Source organism: Somniosus microcephalus, chromosome 28 (genome assembly GCF_052327205.1).
Source record: "Somniosus microcephalus isolate GS21.2 chromosome 28, FLI_Smic_1.0, whole genome shotgun sequence".
NCBI classification, from domain to species: Eukaryota; Metazoa; Chordata; class Chondrichthyes; order Squaliformes; family Somniosidae; genus Somniosus; species Somniosus microcephalus.
The window spans coordinates 14,359,113-14,378,882 of NC_141014.1; the positions used below are offsets into that span (position 1 = coordinate 14,359,113).

Sequence of the window (19,770 nt, forward strand, 5' to 3'; positions counted from 1 at the left end):
TGTGGGTCATTGTGACTTATTGGGGGTGTGGGACATTGTGACTATTATTGGGGGTGTGGGTCATTGTGACTTATTGGGGGTGTGGGACATTGTGACTATTATTGGGGGAGTGGGACATTGTGACTATTATTGGGGGTGTGGGACATTGTGACTATTATTGGGGGTGTGGGTCATTGTGACTATTATTGGGGGTGTGGGACATTGTGACTATTATTGGGGGTGTGGGTCATTGTGACTATTATTGGGGGTGTGGGACATTGTGACTATTATTGGGGGTGTGGGTCATTGTGACTATTATTGGGGGTGTGGGACATTGTGACTATTATTGGGGGTGTGGGTCGTTGTGACTATTATTGGGGGTGTGGGACATTGTGACTATTATTGGGGGTGTGGGGGTGTGGGACATTGTGACTATTATTGGGGGTGTGGGTCATTGTGACTATTATTGGGGGTGTGGGACATTGTGACTATTATTGGGGGTGTGGGACATTGTGACTATTATTGGGGGTGTGGGTCATTGTGACTATTATTGGGGGTGTGGGACATTGTGACTATTATTGGGGGTGTGGGACATTGTGACTATTATTGGGGGTGTGGGTCATTGTGACTATTATTCGGGGTGTGGGTCATTGTGACTATTATTGGGGGTGTGGGACATTGTGACTATTATTGGGGGTGTGGGTCATTGTGACTATTATTGGGGGTGTGGGACATTGTGACTATTATTGGGGGTGTGGGACATTGTGACTATTATTGGGGGTGTGGGACATTGTGACTATTATTGGGGGTGTGGGACATTGTGACTATTATTGGGGGTGTGGGACATTGTGACTATTATTGGGGGTGTGGGTCATTGTGACTATTATTGGGGGTGTGGGACATTGTGACTATTATTGGGGGTGTGGGACATTGTGACTATTATTGGGGGTGTGGGACACTGTGACTATTATTGCGGGTGTGGATCATTGTGACTATTATTGGGGGTGTGGGTCATTGTGACTATTATTGGGGGTGTGGGACATTGAGACTATTATTGGGGGTGTGGGTCATTGTGACTATTATTGGGGGTGTGGGTCACTGTGACTATTATTGCGGGTGTGGATCATTGTGACTATTATTGGGGGTGTGGGTCATTGTGACTATTATTGGGGGTGTGGGACATTGTGACTATTATTGGGGGTGTGGGTCATTGTGACTATTATTGGGGGTGTGGGACATTGTGACTATTATTGGGGGTGTGGGACATTGTGACTATTATTGGGGGTGTGGGTCATTGTGACTATTATTGGGGGTGTGGGACATTGTGACTATTATTGGGGGTGTGGGTCATTGTGACTATTATTGGGGGTGTGGGTCATTGTGACTATTATTGGGGGTGTGGGTCATTGTGACTATTATTGGGGGTGTGGGACACTGTGACTATTATTGCGGGTGTGGATCATTGTGACTATTATTGGGGGTGTGGGTCATTGTGACTATTATTGGGGGTGTGGGACATTGTGACTATTATTGGGGGTGTGGGACATTGTGACTATTATTGGGGGTGTGGGACACTGTGACTATTATTGCGGGTGTGGATCATTGTGACTATTATTGGGGGTGTGGGTCATTGTGACTATTATTGGGGGTGTGGGACATTGTGACTATTATTGGGGGTGTGGGACATTGTGACTATTATTGGGGGTGTGGGTCACTGTGACTATTATTGCGGGTGTGGGTCATTGTGACTATTATTGGGGGTGTGGGTCATTGTGACTCTTATTGGGGGTGTGGGTCATTGTGACTATTATTGGGGGTGTGGGACATTGTGACTATTATTGGGGGTGTGGGACATTGTGACTATTATTGGGGGTGTGGGACAGTGTGACTATTATTGGGGGTGTGGGACATTGTGACTTATTGGGGGTGTGGGACATTGTGACTATTATTGGGGGTGTGGGTCATTGTGACTATTATTGGGGGTGTGGGTCACTGTGACTATTATTGCGGGTGTGGATCATTGTGACTATTATTGGGGGTGTGGGTCATTGTGACTATTATTGGGGGTGTGGGTCATTGTGACTATTATTAGGGGTGTGGGTCATTGTGACTATTATTGGGGGTGTGGGACATTGTGACTATTATTGGGGGTGTGGGTCATTGTGACTATTATTGGGGGTGTGGGACATTGTGACTATTATTGGGGGTGTGGGACATTGTGACTATTATTGGGGGTGTGGGACATTGTGACTATTATTGGGGGTGTGGGACATTGTGACTATTATTGGGGGTGTGGGTCATTGTGAATATTATTGGGGGTGTGGGTCATTGTGACTATTATTGGGGGTGTGGGACATTGTGACTATTATTGGGGGTGTGGGACATTGTGACTATTATTGGGGGTGTGGGACATTGTGACTATTATTGGGGGTGTGGGTCATTGTGACTATTATTGGGGGTGTGGGACATTGTGACTATTATTGGGGGTGTGGGTCATTGTGACTATTATTGGGGGTGTGGGACATTGTGACTATTATTGGGGGAGTGGGACATTGTGACTATTATTGAGGGTGTGGGACATTGTGACTATTATTGGGGGTGTGGGTCATTGTGACTATTATTGGGGGTGTGGGACATTGTGACTATTATTGGGGGTGTGGGTCATTGTGACTATTATAGGGGGTGTGGGACATTGTGACTATTATTGGGGGTGTGGGACATTGTGACTATTATTGGGGGTGTGGGTCATTGTGACTATTATTGGGGGTGTGGGTCATTGTGACTATTGTTGGGGGTGTGGGACATTGTGACTATTTTTGGGGGTGTGGGTCATTGTGACTATTATTGGGGGTGTGGGTCATTGTGACTATTATTGCGGGTGTGGGTCATTGTGACTGTTATTGGGGGTATGGGTCATTGTGACTATTATTGGGGGTGTGGGACATTGTGAGTATTATTGGGGGTGTGGGACATTGTGACTATTATTGGGGGTGCGGGTCATTGTGACTATTATTGGGGGTGTGGGTCATTGTGACTATTATTGGGGGTGTGGGCCATTGTGACTATTATTGGGGGTGTGGGACATTGTGACTATTATTGGGGGTGTGGGTCATTGTGACTATTATTGGGGGTGTGGGACATTGTGACTATTATTGGGGGTGTGGGACATTGTGACTATTATTGGGGGTGTGGGACATTGTGACTATTATTGGGGGTGTGGGACATTGTGACTATTATTGGGGGTGTGGGACATTGTGACTATTATTGGGGGTGTGGGTCATTGTGACTATTATTGGGGGTGTGGGACATTGTGACTATTATTGGGGGTGTGGGACATTGTGACTATTATTGGGGGTGTGGGACATTGTGACTATTATTGGGGGTGTGGGACATTGTGACTATTACTGGGGGTGTGGGACATTGTGACTATTATTGGGGGTGTGGGACATTGTGACTATTATTGGGGGTGTGGGACATTGTGACTATTATTGGGGGTGTGGGTCATTGTGACTATTATTGGGGGTGTGGGACATTGTGACTATTATTGGGGGTGTGGGTCATTGTGACTATTATTGGGGGGGTGGGTCATTGTGACTACTATTGGGGGTGTGGGACATTGTGACTATTATTGGGGGTGTGGGACATTGTGACTATTATTGGGGGTGTGGGTCATTGTGACTATTATTGGGGGTGTGGGACAGTGTGACTATTATTGGGGGGGTGGGACAGTGTGACTGTTATTGGGGGTGTGGGACATTGTGACTATTATTGGGGGTGTGGGACATTGTGACTATTATTGGGGGTGTGGGACATTGTGACTATTATTGGGGGTGTGGAACATTGTGACTATTATTGGGGGTGTGGGACATTGTGACTATTATTGGGGGTGTGGGACATTGTGACTCTTATTGGGGGTGTGGGACATTGTGACTATTATTGGGGGTGTGGGTCATTGTGACTATTTTTGGGGGTGTGGGTCATTGTGACTATTATTGGGGGTGCGGGTCATTGTGACTATTATTGGGGGTGTGGGTCATTGTGACTATTGTTGGGGGTGTGGGTCATTGTGACTATTATTGGGGGTGTGCGTCACTGTGACTATTATTGGGGGTGTGGGACATTGTGACTATTATTGGGGGTGTGGGACATTGTGACTATTATTGGGGGTGTGGGTCATTGTGACTATTATTGGGGGTGTGGGTCACTGTGACTATTATTGGGGGTGTGGGACATTGTGACTATTATTGGGGCTGTGGGACATTGTGACTATTATTGGGGGTGTGGGTCATTGTGACTATTATTGGGGGTGTGGGACATTGTGACTATTATTGCGGGTGTGGGACATTGTGACTATTATTGGGGGTGTGGGTCATTGTGACTATTATTGGGGGTGTGGGTCATTGTGACTATTATTGGGGGTGTGGGACATTGTGACTATTATTGGGGGTGTGGGACATTGTGACTATTATTGGGGGTGTGGGTCATTGTGACTATTATTGGGGGTGTGGGTCATTGTGACTATTATTGCGGGTGTGGGACATTGTGACTATTATTGGGGGTGTGGGTCATTGTGACTATTATTGGGGGTGTGGGTCATTGTGACTATTATTGGGGGTGTGGGACATTGTGACTATTATTGGGGGTGTGGGACATTGTGACTATTATTGGGGGTGTGGGACATTGTGACTATTATTGGGGGTGTGGGACATTGTGACTATTATTGGGGGTGTGGGTCATTGTGACTATTATTGGGGGTGTGGGACATTGTGACTATTATTGGGGGTGTGGGTCATTGTGACTATTATTGGGAGTGTGGGACATTGTGACTATTATTGGGGGTGTGGGACATTGTGACTATTATTGGGGGTGTGGGACATTGCGACTATTATTGGGGGTGTGGGTCATTGTGACTATTATTGGGGGTGTGGGACATTGTGACTATTATTGGGGGTGTGGGTCAGTGTGACTATTATTGGGGGTGTGGGACATTGTGACTATTATTGGGGGTGTGGGTCATTGTGACTGTTATTGGGGGTGTGGGACATTGTGACTATTATTGGGGGTGTGGGTCAGTGTGACTATTATTGGGGGTGTGGGACATTGTGACTATTATTGGGGGTGTGGGTCATTGTGACTGTTATTGGGGGTGTGGGACATTGTGACTATTATTGGGGGTGTGGGTCATTGTGACTGTTATTGGGGGTGTGGGACATTGTGACTATTATTGGGGGTGTGGGACAGTGTGACTATTATTGGGGGTGTGGATCATTGTGACTATTATTGGGGGTGTGGGACATTGTGACTATTATTGGGGGTGTGGGACATTGTGACTATTATTGGGGGTGTGGGACATTGTGACTATTATTGGGGGTGTGGGACATTGTGACTATTATTGGGGGTGTGGGTCATTGTGACTATTATTGGGGGTGTGGGACATTGTGACTATTATTGGGGGTGTGGGTCATTGTGACTATTATTGGGGGTGTGGGACATTGTGACTATTATTGGGGGTGTGGGACATTCTGACTATTATTGGGGGTGTGGGTCATTGTGACTATTATTGGGTGTGTGGGTCATTGTGACTATTATTGGGGGTGTGGCTCATTGTGACTATTATTGGGGGTGTGGGACATTGTGACTATTATTGGGGGTGTGGGTCATTGTGACTATTATTGGGGGTGTGGGTCATTGTGACTATTATTGGGGGTGTGGGACATTGTGACTATTATTGGGGGTGTGGGACATTGTGACTACTATTGGGGGTGTGGGTCATTGTGACTATTATTGGGGGTGTGGGTCATTGTGACTATTATTGGGGGTGTGGGACATTGTGACTATTATTGGGGGTGTGGGACATTGTGACTACTATTGGGGGTGTGGGTCATTGTGACTATTATTGGGGGTGTGGGTCATTGTGACTATTATTGGGGGTGTGGGACATTGTGACTATTATTGGGGGTGTGGGACATTGTGACTACTATTGGGGGTGTGGGTCATTGTGACTATTATTGGGGGTGTGGGTCATTGTGACTATTATTGGGGGTGTGGGTCATTGTGACTGTTATTGGGGGTGTGGGACATTGTGACTACTATTGGGGGTGTAGGTCATTGTGACTATTATTGGGGGTGTGGGTCATTGTGACTATTATTGGGGGTGTGGGTCATTGTGACTATTATTGGGGGTGTGGGACATTGTGACTATTATTGGGGGTGTGGGTCATTGTGACTATTATTGGGGGTGTGGGTCATTGTGACTATTATTGGGGGTGTGGGTCATTGTGACTATTATTGGGGGTGTGGGTCATTGTGACTATTATTGGGGGTGTGGGTCATTGTGACTATTATTGGGGGTGTGGGACATTGTGACTGTTATTGGGGGTGTGGGTCATTGTGACTATTATTGGGGGTGTGGGACATTGTGACTACTATTGGGGGTGTGGGTCATTGTGACTGTATTGATAGGAATGCAGGTCACATTTATTGAACGAGTTCTGCCCACCCCCTACCCGGCCTCCTCTCCAGCACCTCGTCTCCCCACCACCCCAGCACCGACTTGTAATGTTGGGTGGAGGCAGTGGGAGAACAGAAGCGTGATTCCTCCCAAGGTGGAACATCCTGTAAAAATTCAGTTTTCAGGTGTCAGCAGCTGTCCTCCTCACTGAGGAAGAGTGGCTCCTGGAGGAGGAGCAGCATGTGAGGGATTCTATCCCAGCAGCAGTCAGTGCGGCGAGATTTCCACCGAGGTTTCCTGACCTCCCGCCGTAACTCTGGCAGATCGGCAGCAACTCTGGAGAAACAGTGGCCCTGGTTTTTTTTGCAGGGCAGTGCAGGGTGGGGGTGCGGGGGGCTGCTGCTGGTGTGGACACAACTGGTGGCGCACCCGGAGAGTTCGGGAACTTTGAGGCGCAGTAGGACCTCATTTAATTAAAATTTCACGGAGTGCCGCCCGATAACTGACTGGGATTTAGCCGTGGGAGAGCGAATCCACGGCTGTTGGAGATTGAGGATTTCCTTCCATATCCGGGGATCAGGGTGTTCATTTGATATTGGGGTGGAGGCCGGGGCTGAGGAGGGCCAAGGTGTCCTTGCAGGGCCTGGGGAGGGTGGGGGTTTGGTGGTGGGGTGGGGGTACCCCAGCCCACAAGGTGTTCGTTGAGCAGAACAGTTTTGAAACTTATCTGGGCCTCTTCTGGCCAATTGGCTCCTCTCGCCCTTCTTCCGCTGTCTGGCATCAGACAGCGTGGGACTCCCTCTAGACTTGACGTTAATATTACGTTGCATCTTATGCTTGATTTTAGCAGGTGCATCGTACACGTCCTGAATCACCAGGGTTAATATTACAACAGGCGGAAATGGGGCGAGTTGGTGGCGGGATTGTTGAATTTCAAGAATGCAACCCCTCCCCTGACCCTTTCCTGCCGTCGGGTGGGGGCGAAAATCGAGTCCAGTGTCTGTGCGAGTTCTGCTGAGTTTATGGCGGCCGATCGGGAGAATTCCCGCGGAAACTGCTAGTCGGTGTTTTTAGGAGAAGGGGAGAGAAAGACAAAAAAGATTCATGATGTGCAATGTTCCCTTCCAGACCGACCGAGAAATCTCTCAGCAGCCTTTTTCCACCTTGTTGAAAAGCAAAGGCCGAGATGCGCCCTCAACCACTAATTATGATAGGGTAAATGACGTATATTATTGTATATTCTGTTTCTGTATTGCATTACGCTTTAAGTGCCTTGAGCATGCTTTAGGATATTCACTGGTGTCTGGGGTATAAACATGACACTGGTGTGGTGGCGGTGTCTACTTTAAGACTGATTTTAGTGTACGCTGTCAGTGTAACAACAACAACTTGCATTTACATAGCGCTTTTAATGTAGTAAGAAGTTCCAAGGCGCTTCACATGAGCGTTCTCAGGCAAAATTTGACATTGAGCCACATAAGGAGATATTAGGACAGGCTTGGTCTAAAAGGTAGTTTTTAAGGAGCGTTTTAAAGGGGGAGAGAGAGAGGTAGAGAGGATTAGGGAGGGAATCCCAGAGTTTGGGGCCCAGGCAGCTGAAGGCGCAGATGCCAATGGTGGAGCGATGAAAATCGGGGATGCGCAGGAGGCCAGCATTGGAGGCGCGCAGAGAGATCTCGGCGGGTTGTAGGAGTGGATGAGATTACAGAGATTGGGAGATACATACGAGATATTTTGCTCCATACCTGTGCCACACTTGGCTTCCGGATCCTGGATGACTGGCATCCACTTTTTGGAACAAGATTATCCCTCAGACCAAGTTTAAAAAGGTGAAAGTTACCCATGGCCAGCTTGTAATTAGAGGCCTGCCATGAGGAGTGCCCATCTCTCTCGCAAATTAGTGGTAGATCAAGAGTGTGCCATTCCTTTCACACAGGACTCCTGTCAGCCTCACAGGACTACTGCTTAAATCTACTCAACTGCTAAATGTTCAAAGGGGCTACTGGTGAAGCGACTATTTGGCAGTGAGGAATTGACAGAATTGACAGTGAGAAAAGATATACTTGCTCTCGAGGCGGTTCAGAGAAGGTTCACTCGGTTGATTCCGGAGATGAGGGGGTTGACTTATGAGGAAAGGTTGAGTAGGTTGGGCCTCTACTCATTGGAATTCAGAAGAATGAGAGGCGATCTTATCGAAACATATAAGATTGTGAGGGGGCTTGATCGGGTGGATGCGGTGAGGATGTTTCCACTGATGGGTGAGACTAGAACTAGGGGGCATAATCTTAGAATAAGGGGCAGCCCTTTCAAAACTGAGATGAGGAGAATCTTCTTCACTCAGAGGGTAGTAAATCTGTGGAATTTGCTACCCCAGAGAGCTGTGGAAGCTGCGACATTAAATACATTTAAAATGGAGATAGACAGTTTCCTAGCAGATAAGGGAATTAGGGGTTACGGGGAGCGGACAGGGAAGTGGACGTGAGTCTAGGTTCGGATCAGCCATGATCCTATTGAATGGCGGAGCAGGCCCGAGGGGCCGTATGGCCTACTCCTGCTCCTACTTCTTATGTTCTTATGACAGCCAGCACCCAGCATTTAACCATAGGGTTGGGTTTGGAGTCAGGCTGCCAACTCTGGTTGGGCATATTCCAGGAGATTTCATCACATGATCGCCCTCCTCAAACCGCCCCACCCCCCACGCTTCCACCATTGGTCAATCGCCATGTCAATTCTCGGGGCCCCGCCTTCCCATGGCCAATTGGAAAGTGAACCAGCTCTTCGGTGACCTGATTGGATGATTCTTGACTGTCAGTTAAACAGCCTTTCCAACCACCTCCAATATTTATATAATTAATAATCAAAATTCTTCAAACATTTTTTTTCTTATAGCCTATGATTTTTCTCCCGGGTGTTGCTTGCAGCCGTGTCCAGGAGATTAATTTTCAATTCCTGAAGACTCCAGGACATTCTTGGAGGGTTGTCAACCTTAGTTTAAGGGATGGTTAAGGCAGTTGTGGTTTTGGTCGCTTCCATGACCTTCATCTAACAGAGGTGGAGACTGGGTTAGCACCAGAAAGTGTGCTGCAACATGCCATTGAGTGAAGAGTCTGCCAACTACCCTTGGCTGAAAGGGTTAAATTACGAGGACAGGTTGCATACACTAGGCTTGTATTCCCTCGAGTTTAGAAGATTAAGGGGTGATCTAATTGAGATGTTTAAGATGATTATAAGTGTTGACAGGGTAGATAGAGAGAAACTATTTCCTTTGGTGGGGGGAGTCCAGAACAAGGGGGCAGAACCTTAAAATTAGAGCCAGGCCGTTCAGGGGTGATGTCAGGAAGCACTTCTTCACACAAAGGGTGGTGGAAATCTGGAACTCTCTCCCCCAAAAAGCTGTTGAGGCTGGAGAGCCATTGAAAAGTTCAAAAAGTAAGTTTGATAGATCTTTGTTAGGCAAGGGTATTAAGGGTTACGGAACCAAGGCGGGTAGATGGAGTTAAGATACAGATCAGCCGTGATCTAACTGAATGACGGAACAGGCTCGAGGGGGTGAACGGCCTCCTCCTGTTCCAATGAGGTATGTGCAGTGAAGAACTGTGAGTTGGCTCTCGCTCGACCTCCTTCAGGTGGAGGCTGTGACTGTTGGCCTCAGTGCCTCCCTCCATGGCCCCCCTGCAAGTGGATTCCCCAGCTCACAATCCTAGGATTTATCTCCACTTCCTACATCATCTGATGACTTGGAGACCACATTGAGTAGAAATAGAAGATTTGCCTGGGTAGGGTGGGTTGGGGTGGTGGTTCTGTGCTGCAGAAGACTAATGCCAGTGGGAACAGTTTGCAGTTTGTTTTAGTTTAGCGGTGCCCAAGATAATGATCAAACTTCAGCAGTTGGAACTGGTGGGCAAGCTCCATTAACTTGTTAATTAAAGCCAGTGATTGAAGCAGAGACCTTGTTAGATAACAACAGAAAATGCTGGAAACACTCAGCAGGTCAGGCAACATCCGTGGAGAGAAATTAAAAGTTGACGTTTCGGGTCGAAACCCTTTTTCAAAACTGGAAAGGAAATAAAATAGATCGAAGGCAGGGCTGCAATAGAACAAAAGAAGTAAATCTTCCGATTAGGCACTTTGCAGCCTTCCGGACTCAATATCGAGTTCAACAATTTCAGATCATAACCTCGGCCCCTATTACATTTTTACTTATATATTTATTTTCCACCCCTTTGTTTTGGGTCTTCCCTTTCCCCCCCCCCCCCACCTTTCCTTTTTTTTTCTCTCTCCCACATGGCAGCTGTCTCCCATCCTGCCAGTACACTTCACACCTAATCTGAGCCATCTTTGTCTCCACTGTCCTATCACCATCTCGTCTGGTTTTGAATACCTCTTAATGTCTCTTTTACTTCTTTTGTTCTATCGCAGCCCGGCCTTCGATCTATTTCATTTCCTTTCCAGTTTTGAAAAAGGGTTTCGACCCGAAACGTCGACTTTTAATTTCTCTCCACGGATGTTGCCTGGCCTGCTGAGTTTTTCCAGCATTTTCTGTTGTTATTTCGGATTTCCAGCATCTGCAGTATTTTGCTATCGACCTTGTTAGATAGGTGCTTGAAGGAAAAGGGGATAAAAGGACCTGAGAATAGGATTAGAGTTCGGACTACTTCCAAACAGCCTGTTTCTCTCTTGTAATTTCTACATAAATTCTGCTAAATAAAAGATGGTCCACACCCTCCGGTCACTCTGTTACCCAGCAATTAGGTTCTGAGTTAACTTTCCACAATATGAGTAATTTTTTTTGTGTTAAAAATTTGATTTTTTTTTACCCTCCAATTTTCTTCCCTCTCCATAAAGCTCTGGCTCCTGCTCAGATACCGTCCCATGGATGTTAGGAGGCTTTCAGTACCTTGAGCCTAGACGGTGATGCCTCGATTTTAACCTCTTTCCCCCCCACCCCCCGTCACCCCTGGCGACGGGCAGGGAAGGGTCCGGCGAAGGGTTAAAATCTTGACATTTGAAATGCAGCGTTCAATCTGCCCAGTTCCCGCCCGCCGTAATATTAACGGGGGCGATTTAGGCCAAGGACGAGACTCCCGCTAACGTCAGGTGGGGCCTACTTAAGATGCGAAAGCCGTGGCCCAATGATGTCACCAGCACCGCGATGTAATATTAACATCAAGCCAGGGGGGGTCCCGCATTGTATGGGGCCCACCTCCTCCTCGCTGCTTTTAGAGCAGGATTAGGCAAGGCCTAGGAGCAGGCCTCATCCAGTTCTGCTGCGAGACCCCACTGATCCTACCCCAAATCCAGCAAGGGGGAGCTGCCTTCTTGTACGTGGATAGTTCATGTGGGGAGATTAAGAAGGGAATAAAGAGAAAAGTATCTTAAATAAAGCAAGAGTCACACCTGTTGTATCTATGCTTTAATGCATTCAATCAAGCATGTAGATACGTCGAATTAAATCAGAGTCAGGCAGACAGGCTTATAACTGCGATGTTCACTTTATTGCGTAAAATGGCTGACTGCCGTTTTCCTGGGTAATTCCCATAATGCAATGCACATTACATTACCGTATTGACTGGTGTCAAACTCGCAATCAATACACGACAACACCCTCCAAACAGAAAAGACTGAGCAGTGACCCACTTGGGCTTGCCTACCTCTTCACAGAATCACAGAAACCCCACAATGCAGATAGAGGCCATTTCGGCCCATCGAGCCTGCACCGACACATATCCCACCCGATCCCTGTAACCCCTACACCAACACATATCCCACCCTATCCCCGTAACCCCACGTATTTAATCCCCCTAACACTAAGGGTCAATTTATCATAGCCAATCAACCTAACCTGCACATCTTTGGACTGTGGGAGGAAACCGGAGCACCCGGAGGAAACCCACGCAAACACGGGGAGAATGTGCAAACTCCACACAGACAGTCACCCAAGGCCGGATTCGAACCCGGGTCCCTGGCGCTGTGAGGCAACAGTGCTAACCACTATGCCACCGTGCTGCCCCTTGACTAGGCAATAGCAACTGGAACAGGAAGCGAACAAGGAGGAGGGAAGTAATGTGGCTGTTATATACGAACACATGAACAATGATGGACAGGAGAAGACCCTCTGGTCCATTGAGCCTGTCCCACACAACAGTGATAACTTGTGCTTCTCAGTTTATTTACTCTCCACCCCGCCCAAAACCATCTGAGCTCCTTGGAGAGGTGAAAAACCAGATTTAAAAACCCAGGCCAATTTGGGGGAAAAAATCTGGGAAAGTCCTCTCCAATCCCCCTTAGACGATCAAAATAGTCCAGGAGATCACTTGGCCCTGATAATTCTATGCAGTACCTACCCTTTGTACGAGGTGATCTCTACCCCAGCCAAAACTTGGATATACAACTCTTTATTCCTTCATCCAAATCATTAATATATGTGGTGAAAAGCTGAGACCCCAGAACAGATCCCTGGGGAACAGCACTTGTCACATCCCACCAATCAGAGAACAAAACCTTTATCCATATTCCCTGTTTACTACCTCCCAACCAATTACTGACCCATGCCACAATCTTAGCTCCAGTTCCGTGCACTCTCATTTTTGCTAATAATCTCTTATACAGAACCTTATCAAATGCCTTCTGGATGTCCATACACATGACATGCATAGACACTCTCCTATCCACTATGCTAGTCACCGCCTCAAAAAATGCAACTGACTAGTTAGCTGGCTTCTCCCTCCCTCCCTTCTTAAATGTAGGAGCGACATTTGCAATTTCCCAATCCAAAGGACACCACCAAAGATAAGAGAGTAGGAGAAAAGATGAGTTGAATCAGTAAGTAGTGAAATTTACGGCACAGAAGGAGGCCATTCGGCCCATCGTGTCTGCGCCGGCCAACAAAGAGCTATCCAGCCTAATCCCACTTTCCAGCTCTTGGTCTGTAGCCCTGTAGGTTACAGCACTTCAAGTGCACATCCAAGTACTTTGTAAATGTGATGAGGGTTTCTGCCTCTACCACCCTTTCAGGCAGTGAGTTCCAGACCCTCTGGGTGAAAAATAATTCTCCTCAACTCCCCTCTAAATCTCCTACCAATTACTTTAAATCTATGCCCCCTGGTTATTGACCTCTCTGCTAAGGGAAATAGTTCCTTCCTATCCACTCTATCTAGCCCCCTCATAATTTTATACACCTCAATCAAGTCTCCCCTCAGCCTCCTCTGTTCCAACCAAAACAACCCCAGCCTATCCAATCTTTCCTCACAGCTAAAATTCTCCAGCCCTGGCAACATCAATGATTTGTTGATGCCAAGCTTGGGTCTCTAAGACTTGTAGGTTTTAGTAGGAAGGGAAGACTGAGGGAGGTAAGGGATTTGCTGGTCATAAGCCAACCCATGCGTTTGACTGAATCAGAGTTAACTTCTTCACAAAGTTCAGTTTAGTAAATGGAAGGGTTAGGCCGGTTAGGGAGTGATCTTACATGGTGAGAATTTTACTCCGTTTCAGTGGTGTCTAGCTGTATTTGACTTGTGGACAATTGGCCCAATCTGCAGAGCTCCCATCCCTTGACGTGTGAGCATGAATATATCCCGAGAAATGGAAGGAGAGAGAAGCAGCCACTGAGGCCAGGAGGGGAGAAGGCTGAGGCAATTGAAAAGGATGGGGAAGGGCCAAAATCTCCATTAGGTGGAATAGAGCATACTTGGAGCAGGTATATAAGCATGATGATCTTGGTTAAACTCCTAAAGGTGAACCTTTTACTTCCAGACCGACAGAGGCCTCTCTAAACAGGTCTCCTCAAACTCACTGAAAACCAAAGATAAACATCGATACATAACTCAGCAATACAATAAGGTAATTATTTTTATATTTCTTTAAATTCGGCCATTTTCCCCAAGCTTTATTTGCTCTTTTCTTGCCTGGGTACCAGCGACTCTCCGATAACTTGCCCATTGGGCATTCGTCAGGTGGGAGACTAGTTGGGAGACTAGACAGTGATGTTGATGGGCTGCTCCATCAGGGGTAGAGGTCACTATAGCTGAGCCTGATCCTTTCCTTACCCGACATCCACACACACACACAGGCATAGAAAGAGGCCATTTGGCCCATCGTGCCTGTGCCGGCTCTTTGAATGAGCTCTCCAATTAGACCCACTCCCCCCTGCTCTTTCCCCGTAGCCCTGCAATTTTCTCCCCTTCAAGTATTTATCCAGTTCAGCTTTTGAAAGTTACCATTGAATTTGCTTCCACTGCCCTTTTGGGCATTGCATTCCAACTCACTGTGTAAAAAATATTCTCTTCGTCTCCCCTCTGGTTCAGTTACATTATCTGTGTCCTCTGGTTACCGATCCTCCTGCCACTGGAAACAGTTTCTCCTTATTTACTCTATTAAAAATCTTCATAATTTTGAACACCACTGTTAAATCTCTCTTTAACCTTCTCTGCTCTGAGGAGAACAATCCCAGCTTCTCTCGTCTCTCCACGTAATTGAAGTCCCTCATCCCTGGTTCTAGTAAGTCGCCTCTGCACCCTCTCTAAGGCCTTGACAACCATCCTAAAGTGTGGGGCCCAGAATCGAACACAATATTCCAGCTGAGGCCTAACCAGTGATTTATAAAGGTTTAGCAAAGCTTCCTTGCTCTTGTACTCTGTGCCTCTGCTTTATAAAGCCACGGATCCTGTATGCTTTTTTTAAACAGTATTATCAACGTATCCGGCCACCTTCAGATATTTTTGTATGCAAAACCCCAGTTATCTCTGCACCCCCTTTAAAATTGTACCGTTTAGTTTATATGATCAAAGAAAGATAGAAAAACCTGCATTTATATAGCGCCTTTCACGATCTCAGGACGTCCCAAAGTGATTTACAGCCAATGACGTACCTTTTGAAGTGTAGTCACTGTTGTAATGTGGGAAACGTGGCGGCCAATTTTGCGCACAGCAAGCTCCCACAAACAGCAATGTGATAATGACCAGATAACCTGTTTTGTTTTAGTGATGTTGATTGAGGGATAAATATTGGGCGGAACACCAGGGATAACTCCCCTGCTTTTCTTCGAAATAGTGCCGCGGGATCTTTTATGTCCACCTGAGAGAGCAGACGGGGCCTCGGTTTAACGTCTCATCCAAAAGACGGCACCTCCGACAGTGTAGCACTCCCTCAGTACTGCACTGGAGTGTCAGCCTAGATTTTCGAGCTCAAGTCTCTGGAGTGGGACTTTCTGGCTCAGAGGCAAGGGTGCTACCCACTGAGCCACAGCTGACACACTGTTACTGTATAAACTATATAATGATTGAATGGAAACCTTGGTTCATTTTGTTTTACATCTCTCTAACCCAGAAGGCCAATTACAGTGTCCCCATTGCCATCCCAGCTGAAAACTGACCAGGGGTTGAATCCTGGGACCTTTAGTTCAGTTCTGCAGTGGACAGTATATTTACCATAGAGGAACTTCACTAAATATTTACTTGTGTCACTGTATTCAGCCATGGCTTAATGGGTAGCACTCTCACTTCTGAGTCATGGGCACATAATCCAGGCTGACACTCCAGTGCTGTACTGAGGGAGCGCTGCACCGTCTGAGGTGCCGTCTTTCGGATGAGACATTAAACCGAGGCCCTGTCTACCCTCTCAGGTGGATGTAAAAGATCCCATGGCACTATTTGAAGAAGAGCAGGGGAGTTCTCCCCGGTGTCCTGACCAATATTTATCCCTCAACCAACATCACTGAAACAGATGATCTGGTCATTATCACATTGCTGTTTGTGGGAGCTTGCTGTGCACAATTTGGCTGCCGTGTTTCCTACATTACAACAGTGACTCCACTTCAAAAAGTGCTTCATTGGCTGTAAAGCGCTTTGGGACGTCCTGAGGTGGTGAAAGGCACGATATCTTTTTGTGTTCAGATTTGTGAGGCGAGCGATTCTCTTTGCAGCTTTATGTTCTCCAGTACTGCCATCTCTCTCCGTTAATTGAATACATCGGCTACTGTCTCTACACCCATTACCATTGTTTAAACCCCACCCTGCTTTTTCTTCAGGTGGATTCAAAGTTTTACTCACAAAAGGACGAATTGAAGATTTGTACTAAATGCTCTCGAGCTGCTTCAGAAACTAACAAGGTTTGTTTACCCGTGAGAAGCACCTTGAAGATGCTTGTATCAGTAAACCCATCAGGTAGTAAATGCACTTCTTCTTCTTCTTATCGTGTCCACGGACAGTCTATACATAGCCCAGCCAGAACTGGACACATTTTTGCGCCTTGTTGTTGGATTCGGCAAGATCTGCAACAGTGCAGGGTTCCTCTAACGACGGGCATTGCAGGAGATGTTGCATAGTCTGTGCCTCAGTTTCACATTCACAAGTTGTCGGGCTGGTTGAATATCCCCATTTGCTTAGTGACACCTTTGAGCAACCTACACCGGTCCTAAGTCTGTTAAGGCACTTCCAGATTGCCCAGTTGCAATTAGCTCCTGGGGGAAGGCTTTCATCAGGTAAAATTTCCATCGCTGGGGGTTGTTCAAGACTGGCGAGCCGGTCTTTCCACAAGGCGATGCGGGCTTCAGATGAGGTTGATTGTAATGGAACAACACTGTTCATGAAGCTCTTCCTTGACTTTAGGCGGCTGGGTGTAGGTGTATGACAATGCAGAGGGTGCCTCTCATCTGATGTTTGACGGAGTCGCTCTTTCTTGCTGGCTACCGTTCTTCTTATATCAGGGGGAGCGATACCCGCCAGGATATATAGGCTGTTGGTGTTTGTTGGTTTTAAGCAACCTGTGATAAATGCACTGCTTGGTGTGGTACTCGGGTTGCCAACTCTCCAGGATTGCCCTGGAGTCTCCAGGAGTTAAAGATTAATCTCCAGGATTCTCACTGCCAGCAAACACCTTGGGAGAAAAATCATAGCAGCATTAAATAAAAATTGTGTGGTTTATTCATAAAAAATGTTGGAGATTGGCGGGGGCGGGGTGGGGGGCTTTTACCAGGCGGAGCGGTTAGAGGCAGGGGGTCATGTGATGAAGCCTTCCGGAGTTGTCAGCCCTATGTGTTACTGAGCTACATGGAGAGCGAAGGTCACAGGCTTGTTCCACTGAGTTCAGCTAGGGTGGCAGTAGGGGTGCCACATTTGGCCTCAGTGCCCTTATGTTACGAAGGGGGAAATCAGCCAGGGATCACCATTCCTGATTGCCACCCAGCGGGCCGCGATGGGCCGTGTGCCTGAGCGGATATCTGGTGCGGACAGGCTCAGCCGGGCTGTGATAACCGTCGTGGTTGGATTGTCCGCCGACGCCCGCAGCCTCGCGCTTTGAGAACAGCCACTTGTACGATGGGCCGGGTGGCCTCCTTACAATGCTGTGTCATTCTATGATTCTAAGTGTCCAGAAGACTGTAGGCACCCTTGCCCCCTCCGAGAATGGAATGAGCAGTGCCTTCAAAGCGGAGAAAATAAGCAAGTAATGTTTTTTTGTGTTGCAAAAGCTAATAGAAACAGAAGCAATAAAAGGATGTTGATGATAACTTTGCATCCCAGGTAAGTATTAAGAGAAGACTTGATGAGAAAATTCTTTAACCTCTTTACCCAGAGAGTGGTGAGAATGTGGGACTTGCTACCACAGGGAGTGGTTGAGGCGAATAGCAGAGATACATTTAAGGGGAAACTAGATAAACACATGAGGGAGAAAGGAATAGAAGGATATGCTGATAGGGTGAGATGAAGAGGGGTGGGAGGAGGCTCGTGTGGAGCATAAACGCTGGCACCAGTTGGGCCGAATGGCCTGTTTCTGTGCTTTAAATTCTATGTAAGTCTATGTTTTATCCAGTACAGGAAACTCGTTTAACCGGAGGTTAAAAGTCCGGAAAGCTCTATCTACCGGCAAAATTCAGGAGCTGTTTTCTATAAGTTTTTTTACTTCTCGTTGCTTTTTTTTCCCAGTCAGACTCTGCAAAGTCTGTAGCTAAGCAACAGCCTCAGCTAGAGACGCTTGCAGCTGCAGCCGACTGTTTTGAAGCTGTTGCTAAGCAACAGGGTTTGTTGATTCACACGGAGCTGAAAAGCTCTGTATGTTTTACCATTGCTGCTGGTTTATACGGCAGTTTTGATCTAACGGCACCAGCTCGGTCCCGTCAGTGCCGGATACCAGAAAGTTTCCTGTACTAAGAATGCCACCTAATGGAAAATTGTGGTAGATTGGAATTTAAGTAGATGGTTTTCAGGTTAAGTTGGCTGGAATCCCACAGGTTGACCTGTATAATCAGGAATTTGTTGGTCTCACCCTGAGACACCCGACAATAGAGAGTGAGAGTGTCGCCATAGTGTAAGCGATTGGGGGCTCATGTGAGGCTAGTGCATTGTCAGGGTATTGTACATGATGCACTGTGACTGACCGGTGATGTGCCTCGTCTCGGGATCCCCAATGTTACTCCAACAGGGAACTCGGACGTTGTCCCTCAGTTTGATAAATAAGAAAGAAAGACTTACATTTATATAGCGCCTTTCACGACCTCAGGGCATCCCAAAGTGCTTTACAGTACTTTTGAAGTGTAATCACAATGCAAGAAATGCGGTAGCCAATTTGCGCACAGCAAGGTCCCACAAACAGCAATGAATTAATGTCCAGATAATCTGTTTTAGTGATGTTGATTGAGGGATAAATATTGGCCCAGGACACCAGGGAGAACTCCCCTGCTCTTCTTCGAAATATTGGCCATGGGATCATTTATCCCATGCCCTGAGAGGGCAGACGGGGCCTCGGTTTAACGTCTCATCCGAAAGACGGCACCTCCGACAGTGCAGCACTCCCTCAGTACTGCATTGGAGTGTCAGCCTAGATTTTTGTGCTCAAATCTCTGGAGTGGGACTTGAACCCACAACCTTCACTTGAACTCAGAGGCGAGAGTGCTGCCCACTGAGCCACGACTGAGACAGCAATACAAGCAAACCTCTTACAGAAACACAAACTCAATACCTCTCACTTGTTTACTTTTTAGTAAGAAACCAAGGTGAAAGGTCAAGTGCCAGCATGCACAAAGGTTGAAAGGAACAGGAGGGAAGATGAAGCAATGAGTGGGCGACGCCAATATTGGGTTTTAAAAGCCTGTAGATTGTAGGCAGGATGGAAGATTGAGGGAGGTGAGGAGTTCCACAGTTTTGAGGTCCTGGGAACTGCTGTCCAATGTTGATACTGTTTTCTCCAGGTGGATGGAAAATACCCCTCAAAAGAAGAATTGAACACCAACATGGGATATCGCCGATCGTCCCTTCAAAATGACAAGGTCAGTAACTTCAGGTCGCATGTGGTAGGCAAACTCCATTTAAACCAATGGGAAGGTGTGCAAGAAAATGACCCATGGACAA

The 19,770-nt window shown here is 47.1% G+C and overlaps 1 protein-coding gene across 1 annotated transcript in view; it reads left to right on the forward strand.

Moving 5' to 3' along the window:
* Nucleotides 1-19,770, forward strand: part of LOC147098983 (uncharacterized) — a 411,709-nt gene that overhangs the window by 120,988 nt on the left and 270,951 nt on the right. Inside the window, exons 7-10 of the mRNA XM_085969501.1 lie at nucleotides 7,559-7,645; nucleotides 14,183-14,269; nucleotides 16,455-16,535; nucleotides 19,611-19,688. Of these exons, the coding sequence (XP_085825627.1) occupies nucleotides 7,559-7,645; nucleotides 14,183-14,269; nucleotides 16,455-16,535; nucleotides 19,611-19,688 (333 nt within the window). The remainder of the gene's footprint in view (nucleotides 1-7,558; nucleotides 7,646-14,182; nucleotides 14,270-16,454; nucleotides 16,536-19,610; nucleotides 19,689-19,770) is intronic.